Source organism: Corylus avellana, chromosome ca3 (assembly GCF_901000735.1).
Source record: "Corylus avellana chromosome ca3, CavTom2PMs-1.0".
In the NCBI taxonomy this organism is placed as follows: domain Eukaryota; kingdom Viridiplantae; phylum Streptophyta; class Magnoliopsida; order Fagales; family Betulaceae; genus Corylus; species Corylus avellana.
Genome location: NC_081543.1, coordinates 39,317,347 through 39,339,707, shown reverse-complemented (window position 1 = coordinate 39,339,707; position 22,361 = coordinate 39,317,347). Strand labels below are relative to the sequence as shown.

General features: G+C 36.3%; 3 protein-coding genes across 7 annotated transcripts in view; 2 read left to right on the top strand and 1 right to left on the bottom strand.

Moving 5' to 3' along the window:
- Positions 1–5,176: 5,176 nt before the first annotated feature.
- On the top strand, positions 5,177–14,100 carry LOC132173823 (uncharacterized). Of its 5 annotated transcripts, XM_059585441.1 has the most exons (24): positions 5,177–5,356; positions 5,469–5,895; positions 6,019–6,220; positions 6,369–6,921; positions 7,012–7,077; positions 7,178–7,243; positions 7,349–7,414; positions 7,520–7,585; positions 7,692–7,757; positions 7,861–7,926; positions 8,037–8,102; positions 8,229–8,294; positions 8,402–8,467; positions 8,576–8,641; positions 8,731–8,817; positions 8,926–8,991; positions 9,137–9,202; positions 9,310–9,375; positions 9,483–9,548; positions 9,621–9,686; positions 12,020–12,085; positions 12,194–12,259; positions 12,368–12,433; positions 13,734–14,100. In XM_059585441.1, exons 2-24 carry the CDS (start codon positions 5,742–5,744, stop codon positions 13,932–13,934), a joined length of 2,385 nt encoding a protein of 794 aa, XP_059441424.1. In that variant the 5' UTR covers positions 5,177–5,356; positions 5,469–5,741; the 3' UTR covers positions 13,935–14,100. The 5 variants fall into 5 exon arrangements, with proteins under 5 accessions (XP_059441424.1, XP_059441425.1, XP_059441426.1 ...); XM_059585442.1 differs by lacking the exon at positions 12,368–12,433; XM_059585443.1 differs by lacking the exons at positions 12,020–12,085; positions 12,194–12,259; positions 12,368–12,433.
- Positions 14,101–14,866: 766 nt separating this feature from the next.
- LOC132174628 (uncharacterized) lies at positions 14,867–18,304 on the bottom strand. Its single transcript, XM_059586259.1, has 7 exons — positions 18,092–18,304; positions 17,896–18,006; positions 17,353–17,491; positions 16,977–17,119; positions 16,337–16,428; positions 15,305–15,378; positions 14,867–15,210 (listed from the first exon to the last, which is right to left on the bottom strand). Exons 1-7 carry the CDS (start codon positions 18,302–18,304, stop codon positions 14,867–14,869), a joined length of 1,116 nt encoding a protein of 371 aa, XP_059442242.1.
- Positions 18,305–19,585: 1,281 nt separating this feature from the next.
- LOC132173825 (putative pentatricopeptide repeat-containing protein At5g65820) overlaps positions 19,586–22,361 on the top strand; it is a 10,164-nt gene continuing 7,388 nt past the window's right edge. The window contains exons 1-4 of the mRNA XM_059585445.1: positions 19,586–19,836; positions 19,952–20,413; positions 20,542–20,812; positions 20,908–21,482. Of these exons, the coding sequence (XP_059441428.1) occupies positions 20,764–20,812; positions 20,908–21,482 (624 nt within the window). The 5' untranslated portion in view covers positions 19,586–19,836; positions 19,952–20,413; positions 20,542–20,763. The remainder of the gene's footprint in view (positions 19,837–19,951; positions 20,414–20,541; positions 20,813–20,907; positions 21,483–22,361) is intronic.

Sequence of the window (22,361 nt, the reverse complement as noted above, 5' to 3'; positions counted from 1 at the left end):
TCATTGTTACTAGCCGCTATATCAGACTGTTCATCTTGAGGGGAAGTATTATGCCATATAAGATAAGGAGACAAAGCAACGGCTACAATATAACAGCCAGTAACAGTGCAATCACTTGTATAAATAAACCATCAATGCAATGAAATGTATAAAAGGGAAGAAAAAAAATCAGTAACTTCCATTATCATTAGTGTCACAATAACTTAAATACAAGCTTGACTATGTGAATATAAGTAATTTGTTATGATTTAAGTGTAATTTTAATTATGTGCATATAAATGTAAAATGGTTTTTAATGATGAGTTTTATCCCTTATTTGTATCATTTGATATTAGAGACATGTTCATAAATGTCGGTTACGAAACGTGGTGATATATTACACTCCTAAGTGTTTCACATAATTTAAGTGCAATCTTAATCATGTGTATATGTTTTTGTCATATTATAGTTTTAACTCATGCGTTTAGGTTTTTGTTAGATTATTGTTTTAGTGATAGATCTGTTTGGGAATTTAGGCGAGTTGGGGTCTTTTGTTTCGAATCTCTTTGTTTGAAGCTTATAGACTCTGTTCGGTAGATGATAAAATGCGGAGTCTTATGCAAAATTTTGGCTTTTGAAGTGTGGTTGCTGATAATCCATGGGAGAGAGTAAGTTGAAATTTGTGAAAATAATTAAGTCGAAAGTAAATTGATGATATCCCATGTGTTTAAGTGGTGATCTTATTTTCCTTGGACCCATTTTTTCAAAATCATGAGTTATAGGAAGTATCTTGCATAAGGCTAGTACTTGAACTCTGTATGAATTTGGTTATTTGGATGTAATTGGCTCATTACTGTTTATTTTGGGACTACTGCTCTGTATGATAGTTTCTTTTGGGTTCATCACAACCACAAGCCGGCCCAATACATTTGCCTCAGGATGAAGATGAACTCAGACCACTTAATCGAAGATCAAAGCTGGCAATGAATTTTGTGGTTAATTGTTTTGTCAGCTTTTTGTTCTGTTATTTTCTCTTGGTTTCAATGCTAAGATACTAACTCTTTTATTAAAATAGGCTAACTATACTAATGTGTACAACTCATTTATCGGAGAAAAATAAAACAATTAATTAAGAAAAATGTAATGAGTACCAATGAATAAGTTACACATCATGTTAGTAAGCATCTGTTAGTAAAAAAGTTAATAGCCATAGTATTTCTCTTTTCTTTTCCTTCTTATAAATTATCTTGAGTAATATTTTTATGTATTTTGTAGCTTTTAATAGCGTCTGGACTACTTTTAGTGATCTGTATGGTTATTTAGGTGAGTTGGGGTATTTTGTTTCTGAGTCTCTGTTAGTATATATGGTGATCATTTCAATGTAAGAAGAAGACATATGAAACTAAGCTTGAGACATTGTTAGAAATAAAAAATAAAAAATAAAAAAGCTTGCCATTTTTGTTGTCAATGGTTGGTGTTTGGGATATAGAGAAAAAAGAGGACTAGAAAATATATTATAATTACAGGAGGGTCTAGCAAATGATCAAACAATAATTAATTGAAATACATTCACTTTTGAAAAGAGCTCACTATAATCGGAGTACTCCTCATGAAGTGCTGCCCATCTGACCACACCAATGCTCCAAACACAAGCACTGTAAGATTAGTCGTCAATGTCTTGGGCTTCCAAATAACCTTGAAGCTCTGCTTTTCTCCGACTGCATTGAACACCAATTTTGTCGGTTCAACCGAGACCAAAACTCCTGCGGGTTGCTTCACATGCGCTACGTACGATGCATGCGGAGAACCAACGTTAGTCATCGTTCTAGTAACGATCACTGAGGCTGCATGCAGATTAGAAATTGTGATTGAAGGGTAGTTGTGTCTTTGGTGCTGAAAAACTCAGGACACACAAATGCCCAGCTTTCCAAAAATAGTTGGATCATCGAGTGGTTGTAGCCACGAGAACATAAGTAGTTTAAGTAATTATCAACGGTCAGATCATAAATGAGTCCAGGGTCCATTGCGCTATTTGGATGCACATGTCCTGCGCTATACTCCAACGGCGTCGCTTTGGAATTGGATTCCAATGTGATTGGTTTCATGTTATTACCTTGCGGGGTTTTGCAAGAAATTAACACACAAGAAAAGATTAAATTCATCCACCTCTGGTAGCTTAAGTTTTTAGAATATGCGGTGATTTAACACGTATATACCAGTGGTCATGATGGCGGATTTGATTGGGGTCGGACTCAATTTAGGGTGGAGCGTTTTGAGAAGGCCGACAATGCTGGCAACATGAAGGCACAACATCGAAGTTCTAGAGAGTATATCGTAAGGAAACCGACGTTTATCAAAAAAATGAAAGAAGAATTGCTCAGTAGACCTTGAGGATTCCTATATCAAGGAGATTAGGTCCCCAAGATGAGAAGGAAGCCACGTATGAATAATTCGAGGTACAAAAGACCTGATTTATGCTAGATCTTTATAAAAGTTATTCTCATTATCATACACATATAGAGAGATTTACAAACATCCCTGAGTGCACAAAATGTAAGTGCCTGCTAGCTAGAACATCCTGCATGCTGGCCCTTTACAATTCTTTCATCATTCCCTTGAAGGCATTGCAAGATCTTCCCCTTCTCCTTCTTCGAATCAATGGTTCCAGGCTTGTATTGCTGGCTGCAAAAGACTCTTAAAACACCACTGCTATGTATGGTGGAAGAACCAAACAAATGAACATTAATATATTGGGGGGTGTTGTGCTTACACTTCCGTAGCAGATGCATTATCAGCTTTAGCATCTGCAGCACTGATCAAACTCAAAGGATAAAACTTTTGCGATGGAAGACCGTACCTCTAACAGAATGGCTTGATCCCGGCCTGCCCTGGTAGTGAAGACGATTAATGTAGAAAGTTCTTTGGATCAACGTATAATGATTACTGAAATTGCATTTTACGATCATAAGTGTCACACATTACTTAAATACAAAGTTAATCAAGTGAATATAAGTAATTTGTTATGACTGATGTATAAAATTTTGGGTACCCTCTTCTTGTTAAGTGGTTTTTAAGGATGAGTTTTATCAAATATTTGTGTCATTTGATATAGATATAAGTTCATAAATGTTGGTTGCAAAGCGTGGTAATGTATTACAATTTTAAGTGTTTTACATAAATTAAGTACAATCTTAAACGTAAGTACAAAATACTAATTCTAAGTGCCTCCTTAAAAATATCTAGTCTTCATCGTCCATACAACATTTGACATATATATGGGCTAGGACCCCACTGTTTTTTTTAGTAGGGGAGAAAAAAAAAAGGATACGAAATGTCTTTTCAAATCATCCATCAACTTTGCCTTACCAACTCCACTATAGCATAAAGAGTGAAATTTGAACTTGCGAAGTAAAATAAAGGCTTAAATAATCAATGGCAATAATTAAGTTTTAACGTTTGTTTGTTTGTTTGGTTTTTTTTTTTTTTTAATTATCTTTTCTTTTTTTTTTTTTTTTTTTTTTTTTTTTTTTCATTAACTACAACGTATTGTCACTTTGTCGTCATGAACTAACATTAATTCTACTACACGACCCTATCAGACTATCATTTTCTTCCAAAAATTCTCATTTTGTCAATCAACCACGTTAAAAAACTTGAAATGACTCAAATACCCTAACTTTATATACAAAAATTACATATAATACCCTTAAAATTAAACAAACACACACACACACACACACACACACACATATATATATATATATATATATATATATATATATATATACTAGTTTCAAAAAAATATAAAATATGTTAAAATTAAAAAACACTTATAATTTAATTTATATAAAAAAAAAAACAATTAAAAACAGTTAAAAAAGACTTAAATTTAAAAAGTATAAATGAAAAATCAGTCCACTTGGTGGTCTTAAATTAAAAATTTATCTGTGTGATATAAAAAAATAATAATAATAATTCAGAGATTATCGAGAATATGTCAAAATAAAAATTTAGTTTCTATAATCAAATTCTGTCAAAATACTTGATGGATTCCAATAATATATCACGTCATCAGGAATAGAATAATGATATATGTTATTCTTAATTAAAAATAAATAAGTAAATTAAAAATATAAAATTATAAAAGTTATTTAAAAAAAAAAAAAAAATTGAGGGGTGGCTGCCATTGGGGGAGGGGATGGCTAGTGAGCCACCCCCAGAGGTGGCTAGGCCAGGGGTGGCCGCGAGCCACCCCCGGCCACTTCTAGGGGTGGCTCGTTGGCCACCCCTCCCCTAAGGAGGCGGTAGCCACCCATTTTTTTTAAAAAAATAATTTATATATTTATATTTTTTGTTTTAATTTTTTATTTGGTAGTATTTCATCTCTTAATAAGGTTAATATCTAAAAGAGAATATTTCGTGTAATTTAACTGGGTTGACAGACGAAATGAAGATTTTTTTTTTAAAAAAAAAAAAAATTGCTATCAGCCTATTACTACTACAGTACTACTGGATAAAGTTGGCAGGCCGGCCAAAGACCTTTATGCTTTAACAACCGGCCATCAAAAAAGGTGAAGCAAAGCAAAGCAAAAGCAAAAGTATATGCAAGGTTTACTTTTCTAGCTGGGAATCTAACCACGGCCGAATATGTAGTACTAATCAAACATTAATTATACCAAAAGAGAAAAATAATCTGTAGTAAAAAATATAAAGTAATTTAAAAGTTTTATTATCTTTTAACCCGTCAATTACAATTACTACTCATTTCCGCACTGTTTTTATGAATTATTCATTAACACTCAAACACCTTAAACTATTATTTATTGGCGAAAATTCCCATTCTTTTAAGCCAACTCGTTAAATCAGTCAAAGTCTTAATCATATGCATAACATATGCTTTTTTAGACCATAAGATGACAAAAATATTTTCAAATAAATATAAAAATTTGAAACTAGAAAAACCTTAAACTTCAAAAAAAAATAAATAAATAAAAGAGAGAGAATAGGAGTGGTCATCTCGAAATACGACGATCTGAATTTCTTCTTTCTTCTTTGCCTTCTTGTACTGTAAATACCAAAAAAAAAAAAAAAAAGTGTTATTGTTCAACAGTTTTGACGTGGAAGAAAAGCAATATCCCATAAAAAATCTTTCTGGCAGTTCAAGCGACCGACGACGTCATTTCTGTCAAGAAAACAATAGAGAGAAAAAAAAGAAGCTAAAAAACGGAAAAGGATACTAGAGAAAGAAAGAGTACTATAGTGGAGGGGAGAAGGATATATGGAGACAGAGACATACCTCTTCCTCCGGTGACTCTCACGAAGGAGGCAGAGTTTCTCACGTACGGCCGGGCCGGATGAGTGATTTTCTTCAAGAGAGGTTTCAGAGCTTCTTTCACTTAATAAAACAAGAGAGAGAAGCATTTGTTTTTGTTTTTCTCTTTTTCTCTTTGCTTAATTCTCTCTTCTTCTTTTTGCGTCTCTCTTGATAGGTAAACAAAAAACCAGCAACGACAAATCAACAAAAAGGGCACAACCAATAATTGAAAGAGGCAAGCACCATGAACAACAAACGTCGGTAAACAAACATTAATGGGTCCATAGGGAAAGAAAACGAGGAGGCCATGGAAGCCTTCCAAACTTGAATTTCTTTGGAATTGATCAGTGGGTGATTTTGTTGTCGATTCCAATATTTGCTCATTCAATCCAACGGGAAGCATGGTTCCTCCAAGAGTGTGAAGATTTTTAAGGTTAAAGAGAATCAAATGGGTGTGTGTAATGAAGAAAAATGGATAGAGCATTATAGCAGCTCTCATAAAATACTGCTTGTGGGTGAGGGAGATTTCTCGTTTGCTGTATGCTTAGCAAAAGCTTTTGGTACTGCTGAGAACATGATTGCCGCCTCTTTTGACTCCAAAGGTATCAGTAGGGTGGAAACATTCTTTCATTTACTCTTCTTATACATTTGTTTCTGTCCCCCCAATTTAGTGCATTATTTTGGGCTTGTTTCTAACTGGGATCTGTTCGACATGTATGCCAAAGAGGTATTGACGAATGCGTATCCGAATGTGATCATGGCCAATTTGGAAGAACTGAAGCAGCGGAGATGCACTGTTTTACATCATGTGGATGCCCATACTATGTACCGACACCCTCAACTTCGTTCGAAATTGTTCGACAGGATAGTCTTCAATTTCCCTCATGCTGGTTTCATTGGGTGGGAAACTGAGAAGCGCCAAATTGAGTAAGCTTTTCTATTCTTTTATTTTTTTTTACCTTTTGTCTTTAATGTTTTGAAAAAGTTTATGATAATGGCCGGGCACTTAATTATCTGACTTCACCGGAAAACAAGTAGGAATCATGTTTTTTTTTTTTTTTTTGTTCTTTTTCAGAATTCACCGGACGTTGGTTAGGGGTTTCTTGAGTAATGCAAATCACATGCTGACAAAGAATGGAGAAGTTCACATTACCCACAAGACGGCTTACCCTTTCAGTAAGTGGGAGATAGTGGAGTTGGCAGAGGAGATTGGGCTGTGTTTAATTGAGAAAGTGCCATTTGCAATAAGGTACTATCCAGGTTACGTTAATAAGAGAGGATCTGGGGCTAAAATCAACCAGACATTCCCTCTAGGAGAATGCAGTACTTTCAAATTCGCCAGTAACATATTATTTCATAACACCTTGATTGATGGTATGTGTAATGCTGGAAAACCTACTATTGCAAGAGAAATGTTTAGTAGTCTTCCTACAAAAGGCTTGCAACCTAATGATCGGACTTCCAATATAATGATCAATGGGTTTTGCAAAGAGGAACTACTAAATGAGGCGAGGGAGCTATTTGAGAAAATGAACAAGAACGGTTGTTCACCTGACCATTTCACATATAACATAATCATCCAAGGCTTCTTGCAACATAATGAGTGTGAGGCAAAGGAGTGTATGCTGGTAAGTGATATATATATATATATATTTCTGGATAAAAATATCTTTGTTGCTCTGAGTGCCACATGATTGTTTTACTTTATTGTTTTGAAGGTTGAACAAGCTGCAAGAATACAAAGGAGGAAGGATGAGGAGGGTGAGGCAAACGAACATATGCTGGTAAGTGATTTTTTTTTTTGGATCAAAAGAGCTTTGTCGCTATGAGTGCCACATAATTGTTTTACTTTGTTGTTATGAGTTTCACATGATTATTTTGAAGGCTGAACAAGCTGCAAGAATGCAGAGGTGGAAGAATGAAAAGCGTGAGGCAAAGGAACGTATGTTGGTAAGTGATATATATATATATTTTGGATCAAAAGATCTTTGTTGTTCTGAGTGCCATATGATTGTTTTACTTTGTTGTTCTGAGTTCCACATGATTGTTTTGAAGGCTGAACAAGCTGCAAGAATGCAAAGGAGGAAGGATGAGGAGCACGAGGCAAAGAAGAGTATGCTGGCAAGTGATATTTTTTCTTTGTTTGGATCAAAAGATCTTTTTTGTTTTAAGTGTCACATAATTGTTTTACTTTGTGGTTCTGAGTTCCATATGATTGTGTTGAAGGCTGAACAAGCTGCAAGAATACAGAGGAAGAAGGATGAGGAGGGTGAGGCAAAGAAGCATATGCTGGTAAGTGATAGCATTTTTTTTTTTTGGATTAAAAGATCTTTGTTGCTCTGAGTACCACATGATTGTTTTATTTTGTTGTTACGAGTTCCACATGATTGTTTTGAAGGTTGAACAAGCTGCAAGAATGCAGAGGTGGAAGGATGAGGAGCGTGAGGCAAAGGAGCTTATGCTAGTAAGTGATTTTTTTTTTGTTTGGATCAAAAGATCTTTGTTGCACTGAGTGCCAGTTGATTGTTTTACTTTGTTGTTATGAGTTCCTCATGATTGTTTTGAAGGCTGAACAAGCTGTAAGAATGAAGAGGAGGAAGGATGAGGAGCGTGAGGCAAAGGAAAGTATGCTGGTAAGTAATACTTTTTCTTTATTTGGATCAAAAGATCTTTTTTACTCTTGAGTGTCACATAATTGTTTTACTTTGTTGTTCTAATTAAGTTTCACATCATTGTTTTGAAGGCGGAACAAGCTGCAAGAATGCAGAGGTGGAAGGGTGAGGAGCGTGAGGCAAAGGAGCGTATGCTGGTATGGGATATATATATATATATATATATATATATATATATATATGGATTGAAAAATCTTTGTTGCTTTGAGTGCCACATGATCGTTTTACTTTGTTGTTAAGAGTTTCGCATGATTGTTTTGAAGGTTGAAAAAGCTGCAAGAATGCAGAGGAAGAAGGATGAGGAGCGTGAGGCAAATGAGCGGATGGTGGTAAGTGATTTTTTTTTTTTTAGTTTGGATCAAAAGATATTTGTTGCTCTGAGTGCCACGTGCTTGTTTTATTTTGTTGTTCTGAGTTCCACATGATTGTTTTGAAGGCTGAACAAGCTGCAAGAATGCAGAGGAGGAAGGATGAGGAGAGTGAGGCAAATGAGCATATGCTGGTAAGTGATATATATATATTTTTTAATTGGATTAAAATTTTTTGTTGCTCTGAGTGCCACATGATTGTTTTACTTTGTTGTTCTGAGTTCCACATGATTGTTTTGTAGGCTGAACAAGCTGCAAGAATGCAGACAAGGAAGGATGAGGAACGTGAGACAAAAGATCGTATGTTGGTATGTGATATACTTTTTTTTTTTTTTTTTTATCAAAAGATCTTTGTTGCTCTGAGTGCCACATGATTGTAATACTTCGTTATTCTAAGTTCCACATGATTGGTTTGAAGTTTGAAAAAGCTGTAAGAATGCAAAGGAGGAAGGATGAGGAGCGTGAGGCAAAGGAGCGTATGCTGGTCAGTGATATATATATATATATATATATATATAAAGGTCTTTGTTGCTCTGAGTGCCTCATGATTGTTGTACTTTATTGTTCTGAGTTTCACATGATTGTTTTGAAGGTTGAACAAACTGCAAGAATGCAAAGGAGGAAGGATGAGGAGCGTGAGACAAAGGATCGTATGTTGGTATATATATATATATATATATATATATATATATATATATATATATTTTTTTTTTTTTTTGTTTGGATCAAAAGATCTTTGTTGCTCTCAGTGCCACATAATTGTTTTACTTTGTTGTTCTGTGTTCCACATGATTGGTTTGAAGGCTGAAAAATCTGTAAGAATAGAAAGGTGGAAGGATGAAGAGCGTGAGGCAAAGGAGCGTATGTTGGTAAGTGAATTTATTTATTTATTTTTGGATCAAAAGATCTTTGTTGCTCTAAGTGCCACATGATTGTTTTACTTTGTTGTTTTGAGTTCCACATGATTGTTTTGAAGGCTGAACAAGCTGCAAGAATGCAGAGGAGGAAGAAAGAAGAGCGTGAGGTAAAGGAGCGTATTCTGGTAAGTGATATATATATATTTTGTTTGGATCAAAAGATCTTTGTTGCTTTAAGTGCCACATGATTGTTTTACTTTGTTATTTTGATTTTCACATGATTTTTTTAAAGGCTGAACAAGCTGCAAGAATGCAGAGGAGGAAGGATGAGGAGCGTGTGGCAAAGGAGCGTATGCTGGTAAGTGAATTTTTTTTTTTTTTTGGATCAAAAGATCTTTGTTGCTCTAAGTGCCACATGATTGTTTTGAAGGCTAAACAAGCTGCAACACTGCAGAGGAGGAAGGAAGAGGAGTGTGAGGCAAAGGAGCGTATGCTGGTAAGTGATATATATATAAGGCTTTGACTATAAAGTCAGAGTCTTCCATTGCTCCCATTGCTTCTCCTTTACCATTTTCATCTGTTGCCTTAACCAACAGATTTACTCCTTTCAATCCTGGTTCCCAGGTTTCCTACTCCAGCATCCTTGCTGCTCCTTATGATCCTTTTGCGGATCCTTCCCAGAAACCATCCATTAAGTATGACAAGACGTCGGAATATATGGCCCTCCCTTATTCCCAAAATTTATTTTTTGTTGAATTAAATCGGGTCTCCTCTTCCCTTTCCCCCGGAGATATTGCCGTTTCTTATTTTCCTCCAAATTTTCATTGGATCCCTGAACATCCTTTGAAAAACTTAGCCTATTATTCTGCTATCTTGAAACGAACAGGTTCTGTTTTCTTCAAAGCCATACCAGACAGGCTTAATCCCCAGAAAACAATTTACCACAGTATTTATTTCAAGAAAATTATTTTTGAAAAAGAATGGGGAAATCACCCCTCTGCTTCCAGGTCCCTTAACGGGTTTAACATTCCTTGTAATTATTATGATTACATTGATGCCTATTTTAAATTTTTGCTTCATCAAACCTCGAAATTTGAACATTCTTGGTTTGTCAGTTTTGATAAAGACTTCTGCGGTATCCTTCCCCTCTGGTTCTCCAGGTGGTGGAACCAATTTGGTCTTCTCCCTGATATTCTCCCCCTCCAACTTGTTGATGCTTTTCAATTGTTTAAAAGTCACTTCAAGGTTGATTCCTATGGAGCTAAGTTTTCTACTATGCTTCATTTTGTTAAAAAATTCAAAATTCCTTGGATTCTGAGATGGCAATATCACATTTCAGAAGACAAAATTCAAAGACATTGGTATATCAAATGGTGGGATAAATGCTCACTAAATGATTCCATTGTTCTTTCTGTTAAAAACATGGTTCACGCCCCCAAGGCCCTTCCTGCTCCAAAGGCGTCTGCTTTATCCAATTTGTTAATTCCCCCCAGTGCTTTCTCTTCTCCAAAAAGAGAAAAAGAAAGTTCCCCTGCTTCCTCCCATTCGGCCTCTTCAAGTTCTTCAAAGAAGAATTCTTCCAAGAAGAAAGAAATGATTGAAGCCCTACTTGCTGCCCTGGATAACTTGGACGATGAAGAAGATGAGACGTCTAAACCATCTGCCGAAAAGCCTATCCAGGTTCCACCTTATTTTGAAGACTCACAAGACTACTATCCCTACCCAGGGGTTGAAGACATGTGAATGTTCGGCCTCAGGACGGCCTTCAGATATCAGTTTGCTTCCTAGCCTCTCATAACGGCTAGTTTTCTTAGGTTTTCCCAGACTGGCTCCTTAACGGCCAAAATTGTTCAGAGCTAGCTCATAATGGCTGGATTTGAGTTTTTGGCTTCGGTTCTCCTTGATCTTAGACGGATCACTGTTCATTACTATTTGGAGTTACTGTGCAAAATCACTGTTCACTTTTACTGTTCATGTCCGGACGACACGCGCAGAATTACTGTTCAGAAGCACTGTTCAAGATTTGTCTGCCGACACTACAGTGCCGACAGCTACTGTTTCAGATTGATTACTTTCACTATTCAGACTGGTGCCAGACGTGCCTTTATAGTTTACTTTTTATTGTTTTCTTTTTGACCGCATGAACGCAGCTCATGAATGTATTTTGTTTTATGCTTTGTTTTCAGCCTATATAACGGGCTCCCCTCCCCCATTGTAAGGCAGATGTTTTTTGAGCGACTCTATCCTCCTCATAAACTTTCTAGCCAGTTCCCTAGTTTCTCTTCTTGTATCATCTCTTCTCTATCCCTTACTTCAGTAAGTCCTAACGCTTACTTCAGTAAGAGTTTTATAATCTATAACGATTATTGTTTTCTTTGGTTCCAGCTTATCAATTGCTTTTTATTCCAGTTGTTTATTTTAATTATATAATTGTCATACCGCCACTTTGGACGGTTCTACTGCTTTGATTTACAACTGCTTATTTACTGCATCCTATTATCACCTCCCCTTATCCCTGCATCTATATGCATACTGCGCTTTAACCCTCCCTCCTTGGTATCAGAGCCATAAGAGTTCCGATCTCTTTGCTGCCTTGATGTACACCCTGTTCTCTTTCTCCCCCCTGAGTATAGTCTTGCTCTTTTCCTCTTTGCTTACCCCCTGTTATCCTTTCTCTGTGTCGAGGTTCTAGTTGCTTTACAGTAGTCCACCACCCCGTCAGTACAGTCATTACCACCCCGTCACCTCAGTATATATATATATATATTTTGTTTTGTTTGGACCAAGAGATCTTTGTTGCTCTAAGTGCCACATGATTTTTTTTTGAAGATTGAACAAGCTGCAAGAATGCAGAGGAGGAAGGATGAGGAGCGTGAGGCAAAGGATCGTATGCTGGTATGTGATATATTTTTTTGTTTGTTTGGATCAAAAGATCTTTGTTGCTCTGAGTGCCACATGATTGTTTTACTTTATTATTCTGAGTTCCACATGATTGGTTTGAAGGCTGAAAAAGCTGTAAGAATGCAGAGGAGGAAGGATGAGGAGCGTGAGGCAAAGGAGCGTATGCTGGTAAGTGATATATATATATATTGGTTTGGATCAAAAGATAGTTGTTGCTCTAAGTGCCACATGATTGTTTTACTTTGTTGTTCTGAGTTTCACATGATTGTTTTGAAGGCTGAACAAGCTATAAGAATACATAGGAGGAAGAAGGAGAAGCGTAAGGCAATGGAGCATATAGTGGTAAGTGATATTTTTTTTGGAAAAAAGTACACTTTACCCCCTAAAGTTTGAGCCGATTTTCAATTCGACCCCTAATGTTTCAATTTTTGCAATGCACCCCCCAAAGTTCAACATTTTTGCAATTCTACCTATCCATCAGTCAAAGCCGTTTTGACTAACGAAAAAGTGATCACGTGACTCGCACGTGATCACTGTTGTCATTTTGTTCCCCAAAATGCCCCCACCCTCCTGAACTCAGTCTGGCCACCCATTTACAACCCCCAGAATTTAAATACAAAAACTTTCTCGAAGGCCGCAATTTGAAGGTTTTTTTTTAGGTATTCTGCAATCTTACCCTTTCCATGTACTCTCTCTAAGACTACTAGAAGATTATTCAAAAACAAAAATAAAAAAGACTACAAGAAGAACATCTGCATGAGATAAGAGATTAATTAGGGGCCTCCCCAATACTCATAAGCAGGAGACATGTTCTTTTAACCCATATTTTGGATTCATTTTGGTCAGATTAGCACTCATGCCGTAGTAAACTTAAACACTCAAATTCTCATTAATTAAGTTACACTAATAGATTATGGAGAGTACATAGGTATTTGTCAGATTATTGTTTTAGTGATTTGTATGGGTATTTGGGTGAGTTGGGGTATTTTGTTTCGAATTTCTCTATTTGTAGCTTATAGACTCTGTTTGGCAAACAGAGTTTATATTGATACCATGAACAATAAATCAAAAGTAAATTGATGATATCCCAGGTGTTTAAGTGGTGGTCTTATTTCCTTAGACCCCTGTTTTCAAAATCATCACGAGTTAAAGGAAGTATCTTGCATAAGGCTAAAACGTGAACTCTGTATGAATTTGGTTATTTGGATGTTGGCAAATTATTGTTTATTTTGGGACTACTTGTGTTATTCATGAATTGGTCAAGACTATTTGTGTTGTTTTTCAATTTGTAACTGTTATGACTTCTAAGTTGTATGTGATTAAGTGGATTGATGGTTGTTTAATTTTAGAGTAACGTTTTCAGTTGTTATTAGAGAAATGATATTTAGTAGACTCTCATACGGCTGTCATACAATAATGATGATGTGGCAGTGAATATCATAGTTGACTTTCAAATGTTGATTTTCACTATCATATCATCATAATTATATGACAGTCGTATGAGAGTCTAATAAATAGCATTACTCTTGTTACAGCCAAACTTGATGCAATGACCGTTCAAATTAATGAGCCAACGTCATTACTATTCTCAAAGCATATGCCATAATTGTTAATTTTTACTTTACATGCATGCTCGATGCAGAATCATATTGATAGTTTCTTTTGGGTTGATGAATTTAAGAATTCATCACAGCCACAAGGCCCAAAACATTTGCCTCAGCATGAAGATGAACTAAGGCCACTTAATCGAAGATCAAAGCATGCTTGCAATTTACTTTGTTGTTGTTGTGACACTTTTTTGTTTTGTTTTTTTCTTTTACTTCTTATAATTTTTCTTTTGTAATATTTTTAGGTATTTTGTTGCTTTTACTAGCGTGTGGACTACGTACTTTTAGTCTTTTAGTGATCTGTATGGTTATTTAGGTGAGTTGGGGTATTTTGTTTCTCAGTCTCTGTACGTTTGGTGATCATTTCAATGTAAGAAGAAGACATATATATAAAACTAAGCTTGAGATAGTTTCTTAGAAATAAAAAAGCTTGCCATTTTTGTTGTCAATGGTTGCCGGGCCGGCTCAATGGCTAGGCCATTGAGGCGGTCGCCTAGGGCCCCCAGTTATGAAGGCTCAAAATTTTTTTTAATTTTATTTTAACTTAAGGCGTAATTTTTTTTTTTTTTTAAATAAAGCCCAAAATTTTTTCTCATAAAAAGTTTAGGCCTCTAAAATAAGGCCTCAATATAATAAGGCCATTGTAAAATAAGACTAATTAACAAAAAAAAAACAAATATGCTACATCAATTTTTTTGGGCAACTAGTTAAAAGTTAAATTTAAAAGTCATGAAACAACAATGAGAATGAAAATAATAATAATAGTATAAGAATATAATAATATTATTAAAATTAATATTATTTAATTAATATTTAAATATTAAAAAAAATAAGGCTCAACTTCAAAATTTCGCCGAAAGCCCCCAAATACATTGAGCCGGCCCTGATGGTTGCTGTTTGGGAAACAGAGAGAAAAAAGAGGACTAGAAAGATTATAATTACAGGAGGGTCTAGCAAATGATCAAACAATAAATTGAAATACATTTTCACTTTTCAAAAGAACTCACTGTAATGGGACTCCTCACGAAGTGCTGCTCATCTGACCATACCAACGCTCCAAACACAAAGACGGTAAGATTAGTTGTCGCTGTCTTGGGCTTCAAAATAACCTTGAAGCTCTGCTTTCTCCGACTGCATTGAACTTCAATTTTGTCGGATCAACCGAGACCTAAACTCCCGCAGGTTGCGGAGAATCGACGTTAGTTACCGTTCTAGTAGCAGTCACCGGGGTTGCATGCAGATTAGAAACTGTGATTGAAGAGTAGTTTAAGTCACTGGTGCTGAAAAACTTGGGACACACAAATGCCCGACTTTTCGAAAATAGTTGGATCATCGAGTGGTTGTAGCCACGAGAACATAAGTAGTTCAAGTAATCATCGACGGCCAGATCATAAATGAGTCCGGGGTCCGTTGCGCTGTTTGGATGCACATGTTCTGCGCCGTACTCCAATGGTGTCGCTTTGGAATTGGATTCCAACGTGATTGGTTTCATGTTATTACCTCGAGTTTTCGCTAGAAATTAACAGAAAAGAAATAAAAAGATTAAATTCATCCGTCTCTGTTAGTTTAAGCTTTTGGAATATGCGGTGATTTAACACGTATATACCGGTGGTTATGATGGCGGATTTGATTGCAGCCAGACTCCATTTAGGGTGGAGCGTTTTGTTTCTGTCCCCCCACCTGTTTAATCCATAGCATGCTAATTTGTTTACATAATTTTGGGCTTCGATCGAAGAGGTATTGATGACTAAATATTCGATGCCATGAGCAATTTGAAAGAACCGGAGGAGCGGAGATGCACTGTTTTACATGATGTGAATGCCCATTCTATGATCCTACACCCTCTCCTTCATTTGAAATTGTTCGACAGGATAGTCTTCAGTTTCCCTCATGATGGTTTCATTTGGACAGAATGTGAAGAGCGCCAATTTGCAAGATGGTACTATCCAGGTTACATGCATGAACAAGAGAGGATCTGGTGCTAAAATCAACCGGACATTCCGTGTAGGAGAATGCCGTACTTTCAAATTTGCTAAGCCATGCCATAACAAATTAATTATTCAATCCGATGGCTCAAGGCTGTGATTCTCTATTAACGAGTTATATTACTTTTTATACTCATGACCTGATGTGTTTTAAGAAGCTTTTTTATGTTAGCCAATTAATAAAACAAAAGAAAAGTTAAACTATTTAAAACACGTCATATCAATCTATATGAAAACAAATGTGATAGAATAGTGTGAAGAGTAGCATTGCTCTTTACTAAACGAAAGGCATCAAACGACGTAAGTTTTAAATTCTATTTGTTTCAATATAAAATATTTTTTGATGTTTGGCTTGTACGGAAAATGGGCAATGATAAAAAATGGTCAATAACTTAACGCGGTCAACCTGTAGAGTAAGGTGTGAGATCCACCCCTGCCCACTGTACAGGGTGTAATACGATTTTGCTCTCTGGTTTCCAGACCTTCATCATGGTGGACCGAAAAGCCTCCTTATTGATCTGCTAGCTTCTCCGCATTTATACATCCCACTAGGCACAGACCTCTACGTTCTCCTCTTTAATTCGTTAAAGTAAAATTCCCCCATATCCTCGAAAGCTCCTTCGCCATATTATTAAACTCCAAACTCGGTTCACCGCTTGTACGAGCTCTTCAGTGTTGCCTTATTGCCAGCTGTCCATCCTTCCGTACTAATATGCGTAGTACCAAGTAATCCTTCACTCACAATCTATTTTAATATTGTTAAAATAACTAGAGAATATATGTATGAACTGAATACTGTATTTATGTGTGTATTGAACTGTATATAAATGAGTTTATTTATAGTTAAATAAGGTTACATAAAATAGGAAATACAATCAAGAATTAATGAACAATATTACAGAATCAAATCAATATATATATATATATATATATATATATATATATATATACAGAGAAATATAGATCAATCAGTAAATACGGTGAATATCATAATATATTATGAATATATTCTAACATCTCTTCAAACTCAAGGGAGTAATGTAGATGCCAACTTGAGTTTGAAAACAAGATCACGAAACTATCAAGGCAGATGTACTTTCTTTAACACATTGGCCAAGTGATTAGCGAAAGCAATAGGACAGAGATGGAGAGTTCCTTGCAAAAGATGATGGCGCACAAAATGACAGTCGATTTCAATGTGTTTAGTGTGTTTAAGTAATACATCATTATGTGCAATTTGAATCGTACTTCGATTGTCACAAAAGATAGGAGAATTAGAAGTTTGAGAAACACCATATCATGTAGGAGCCACAAGAGCTTTGAGGTGGTATTAGTAAGAGCACGATACTCAGCTTCAGTATTAGAGCGGGCAACAACAGACTGTTTCTTGCTACACCAAGAGATGAGAGTTAGTGGGATCACCTGCCAATCAGTATCTGAATATACATGTAAGTATAATGATGAGTTAGAAAACAAATGCAAATCATGAAACAAAGTGCCCTTCACATAACAAAGGATGCGAAGAACAACAGCATAATGAACTAGCGTGGTGCGGTCATAAACTGAGAAACAAGATGAACCACATAGGTAAGATCCGGTTGTGTCATAGTAAGATAGATGAGGCTTCCAGCTAACTGTCGATAGAGAGTGGCATCAAAAAGTAACTTACTATCAGTGGCACGAAATTTGACATTTGTCTTTAGAGGGCTATCAACAATTTTACAATTAGTAAGGCCAGCTCGTGAGAGGAGATCTGAAGCATATTTTGCTTCAGAGAGATAATAACCATCTGAATCAGAAGACATGCACTTCCAATCCAAGAAATTAAGTAGCAGAGAAAACCCAAATCCTTCATCTCAAATTGTTGACTCAAAAACTGTTGAAAGTTACGAATACCGACAGTATCATCTCCAGTAATAATCATATCATCAACATATAGTAAGAGAAGAATGAGACCAACATCAAATCGTCAGATAAACAGAGTAGAGTCATAAGGGCTAGAAACAAACCCAATTTGTGCAATAGTGGAACTAAATTTGGCAAACCAAGCTCGTGGTGCCTGTTTCAGACCATATAATGCCTGACAAAGTCAGCAAACCTTGTGTAGCGGATGACCGTATCTAGGAGGAGGCTGCATATAAACTTCTTCACTAAGATCACCATTGAGAAAGACGTTTTTCACATCCATTTGAAAAAGATGCCAACAACGCACAAAAGCCACAACAAGGAGGGATTGGACCGAAGTAAGGCGAGCCACCAGCGCAAAAGTCTCCTCATAATCATTGCCATACTCTTGATTGAACCCCTTAGCCACAAGACATGCCTTGTATCGCTCAACAGACGTTTTTCACATTCATTTGAAAAAGATTCCAACAACGCACAAAAGCCACAACAAGGAGGGATCAGACCGAAGTAAGGCGAGCCACCAGCGCAAAAGTCTCCTCATAATCAATGTCATACTCCTGATTGAAGCCCTTAGCCACAAGACATGCCTTGTATCGCTCAACAGACCCCCTTATGTGTGGCCTCAAACTACTTTGTAATGGGTGATGCCTGACGCGTAGAATATTTAATTTAAATGAGGATAAATTGACGGAATCCAAATTCGATCTCAAGACCATTGGCTCTGATACCATATTAAAATAACTAGAGAATATATTTATAAACTGAATACTGTTGAATAAGGCTAGATAAAGCGATTTTTTTTTAATATATATATATATATATATATATATATATATATATATATAAAGCGATTATATATATATAAAAACTCTATAAAGCGATTATAGAGTTTTTATCAACACAACTCTAGCTCAAAAGTCTAAGCTAATGGGCTAAGGTCCACTTCGGTATATTAAGCACTCTTTTCTTTTATATTTTCTCAATGTGGGATACAACATTCACAAGTACATTCACAACAATCTTCCCCTCACTTATGAGTCTTTTTACATTTCCAAGAGTGTCTTACGTCAAGAGTTGCGGAAGGCGGACACAACTCTAAACCCGACGCATCCAAACACCCGTCCCAGAAACGTAACCATGGCTCTGATACCATTTGTTAGGTGATAAAGCGATTATGGAGTTTTTAACAAGAGTACATTAATATACATAAGTGAACACAACTCTAGCTTAAAAGCCTAAGCTAATGGGCTAAGGTCCACTTAGGTATATAGATCAATCAACAAATATGGTGATATATATAGGTCAATCAACAAATATGGTGAATATCAGAATATATTCTAACAAATATGTTTGGTTCGCTCGTGGAAAACTAGATTCGCAGCAATATAAAATGCCGCCTAGCTGTCACAATACCGCTACGACTTGGGTCCTACTAGGAGTGCTAAAGTCTACATGGAACTCTATCTTTCCTCCCCTTTCAAAATCTCGTCCTCAATGTGCGTACAACATTTTACATGTGGGCAAAGCATATATGCTAGGGCTCCACATTTTTTTTTAACAGAGAGAAACAAAAAATACTAAATGTCTTTTCAAATTGAGAAATAATTAGTGTCAATAATTTGTCTATATTTCTCTATAAATTCAATAGATTAATCAATAAATTTGTGAAGTCCACTTATAAATCATCCTTTAACTTTGCCTTAGGAGGTACTCCTGTATAGCATAAAGAGTGAAATCCATCTTTGGCGTCATGTTGACAGATTCCGCGCCACTTGCTCGTCACTAAAGCTCTTTGGTTCTATCCAAACACCTTTAATTTCACAACCACATCAAAAAAGGAAAGCAAAAGCAAAAGGCCAGATCCGTGGTAAAGAAATCAAGCAAAATGTCACAACCCCAGATGAAATACGCCGATCTGAGTTTCTTCTTCTTCTTTGCCTTCTTGTACTGTAAATACCAAAAAAAAAAAAGAGTTATTAATTGTCCAACAGTTTTGACGTGGAAGAAAAGCCTCCCATAAAAATCTTTCTTTCAGTTCAAGCGACCCACGACGTCATTTCTGGCAAGAAAACAAAAGAGAGAGAGAAAAAAAAAAAAGAGCTAAATAACGGAAAAGGATACCAGAGAAAGAAAGAGTGGAGGGGAGAAGGATGGAGACAGAGACATACCACCTTCTCCGGTGACTCTCACGAAGGAGGCAGAGTTTCTCACGTACGGCCGGGCTGGATGAGTGTTTTCTTCAAGAGAGGTTTCAGAGCTTCTTTCACTTAAAACAAGAGAGATAAGCATTTGTTTTTGTTTTTCTCTCGTTCTTTTTGCTTAACTCACTCTTTTTCTTTTTACTTCTCTCTTGATATGTAAAGAAAAAAACAGAAACGACAAATCAACAAAAAGGGCACAACCAAGAATTGAAAGAGGCAAGCACCATGAACAACAAACGTCGGTAAACAAACATTAATGGGTCCATATATAGGGAAAGAAAACGAGGAGGCCATGGAAGCCTTCCAAACTTGAATTTCTTTGGAATTGAGTGGGTGATTTTGTTGTCGATTCCAGTATATTTGCTCATTCAATCGAACGGGAAGCTCCAAGAGTGTGTGACTCCTATTTATATATATCAAACACTAGAGGATAATCAAGTTTGAAGATTTTTAAGGTTAAAGAGAATCAAATGGGTGTGTGTAATGAAGAAAAATGGATAGGGCATTATAGCAACTCTCATAAAATACTGCTTGTGGGTGAGGGGAATTTCTCTTTTGCTGTATGCTTAGCAAAAACATTTGGCACTGCTGAGAACATGATTGCCACCTCTTTTGATTCCGAAGGTATCGTTTACTCTTTCATTTACTCTTCTTATACATTTGTTTCTGCCCTCCCTGGCCTATAATTTATATCATATAATTTTGGACTTGTTTCTAACATGGGATCGATCTGTTCGACATGTATGCCAAAGAGTTATTGACGAATGCGTATACGAATGCCAATACCAATTTGAAAGAACTGAAGAAGCGGAGATGCACTGTTTTACATCATGTGGATGCCCATACTATGCACCAACACCCTCACCTTCGTTCGAAATTGTTCGACAGGATAGTCTTCAATTTTCCTCATGCTGGTTTCATTTGGAAGGAATGTCAGAAGCCTCAAATAGAGTAAACTTTCTAACTTTTTGAAAATGTTTATGATAATGGCCGGGCACTTATCAGAGTTCACCGGAAAAAAAAGTAAGAATTTTTTTTTTTTTTTTTTTTTTTTTTTTTTTGACTTCACCGGAAGTTGGTTAGGGGTTTCTTGAGTAATGCAAATTACATGCTGACAGAGAATGGAGAAGTTCACATTACCCACAAGACGACTTACCCTTTCAGTAAGTGGGAGATAGTGGAGTTGGCAGAGGAGATTGGGCTGTGTTTGGTTGAGAAAGTGCCATTTGCAATAAGGTACTATCCAGGTTACGTTAATATGAGAGGATCTGGGGCTCAAATCAACCAGACATTCCCTCTAGGAGAATGCAGTACTTTCAAATTCGCCCATAACATATTATTTTATAGCAGCTTGATTGATGCTCTGTGTAATGCTGGAAAACTTACCATTGCAAGAGAAATGTTTAGTAGTCTTCCTACGAAAGGCTTGCAACCTAATGTTCAGACTTACAATATAATGATCAGTGGGTTTTGCAAAGAGGGACTACTAAATGAGGCGAGAAAGCTATTTGAGAAAATGGACATGAACGGTTGTTCACCTAACCATTTCACATATAACATAATCATCCGAGGCTTCTTGCAACAAAATGAGATATCATGGGCAATGAAATATTTTCAGATGATGGTTGACAAGGGTTTCTCAGCAAATGCGACCACTAAAACCATTTGGATTGACTTGTTGTCTGCTAAAAAGGTAGAAAAAACCTTTACAATAATATTTTCAAAAGTCTGTGTGAAAGCTTTCTAGTTCTTCAATGCATAGGACAAATTTCATATTCTAACCCTTATTGAGTCAATATCTAAGGAATGTTAACACATTCGCTGCAAGTCATTCAGGTGATATTTCTTTTCATCTTGTTTGGACTATAGTTGTGTCACTACAAGAAACTGACTCATCAGGGGCGACTTATTAGGGGCGACTTTATAGTCGCCCCTAATACTCAACTATTAGGGGCGACTTTTGAAAGTCGCCCCTAATAGTTATGTATTAGCGTCCACATCCAAGTGGACGCTAATAGCCGACCCAAAAGATGAATAATAGCGTCCACTCTACAGTGGACGCTAATAACTCGACCCTAATATTCTCGCGGGAAATATTCAAAAGGCGGGAAAAAGATCATTAGCGTCGACTTTCCAAGTCGACGCTAATGGTTACTTATTAGGGTCGACTTTGTCGACCCTAAAGAGTGTGTGGAGGAATTAAAAAAATAAAAATAAAAAAATAATTTTATTCACTAATAGCGTCCACTCAAAGTGGACGCTGAAGAGTGATCATTAGGGTCGACTCTAAAGTCGACCCTAATGCCTAAGTATTAGGGTCGACAAAGTCGACCCTAAAGAGTATGTCGATGAATTAAAAAAAATTAAAAAAAAATAATTTTATTCACCAATAGCGTCCACTCAAAGTGGACGCTGAAGAGTGATCATTAGGGTCTACTTTATAGTCGACCCTAATGCCTAAGTATTAGGGTCGACAAAGTCGACCCTAAATAGTATGTGGAGGAATTAAAAAAAATTAAAAAAAAATAATTTTATTCACCAATAGCGTCCACTCAAAGTGGACGCTGAAGAG

Coding starts and splice junctions, on each gene's coding strand:
- LOC132173823 (XM_059585439.1), top strand. CDS start 5,742: ATGGGTGTGTGTAATGAAGAAAAATGGATAGAGCATTATAGCAGCTCT. Junction 7,415..7,519: donor AGGCAAAGAAGAGTATGCTG/GCAAGTGATATT, acceptor ATTGTGTTGAAG/GCTGAACAAGCTGCAAGAAT. Junction 9,376..9,482: donor AGGTAAAGGAGCGTATTCTG/GTAAGTGATATA, acceptor ATTTTTTTAAAG/GCTGAACAAGCTGCAAGAAT.
- LOC132174628 (XM_059586259.1), bottom strand. CDS start 18,304: ATGGTCTTGAGATCGAATTTGGATTCCGTCAATTTATCCTCATTTAAA. Junction 15,379..16,336: donor CTGAAGAGCTCGTACAAGCG/GTGAACCGAGTT, acceptor TGGATTAAACAG/GTGGGGGGACAGAAACAAAA. Junction 15,211..15,304: donor ATCCGCCATCATAACCACCG/GTATATACGTGT, acceptor GTTAATTTCTAG/CGAAAACTCGAGGTAATAAC.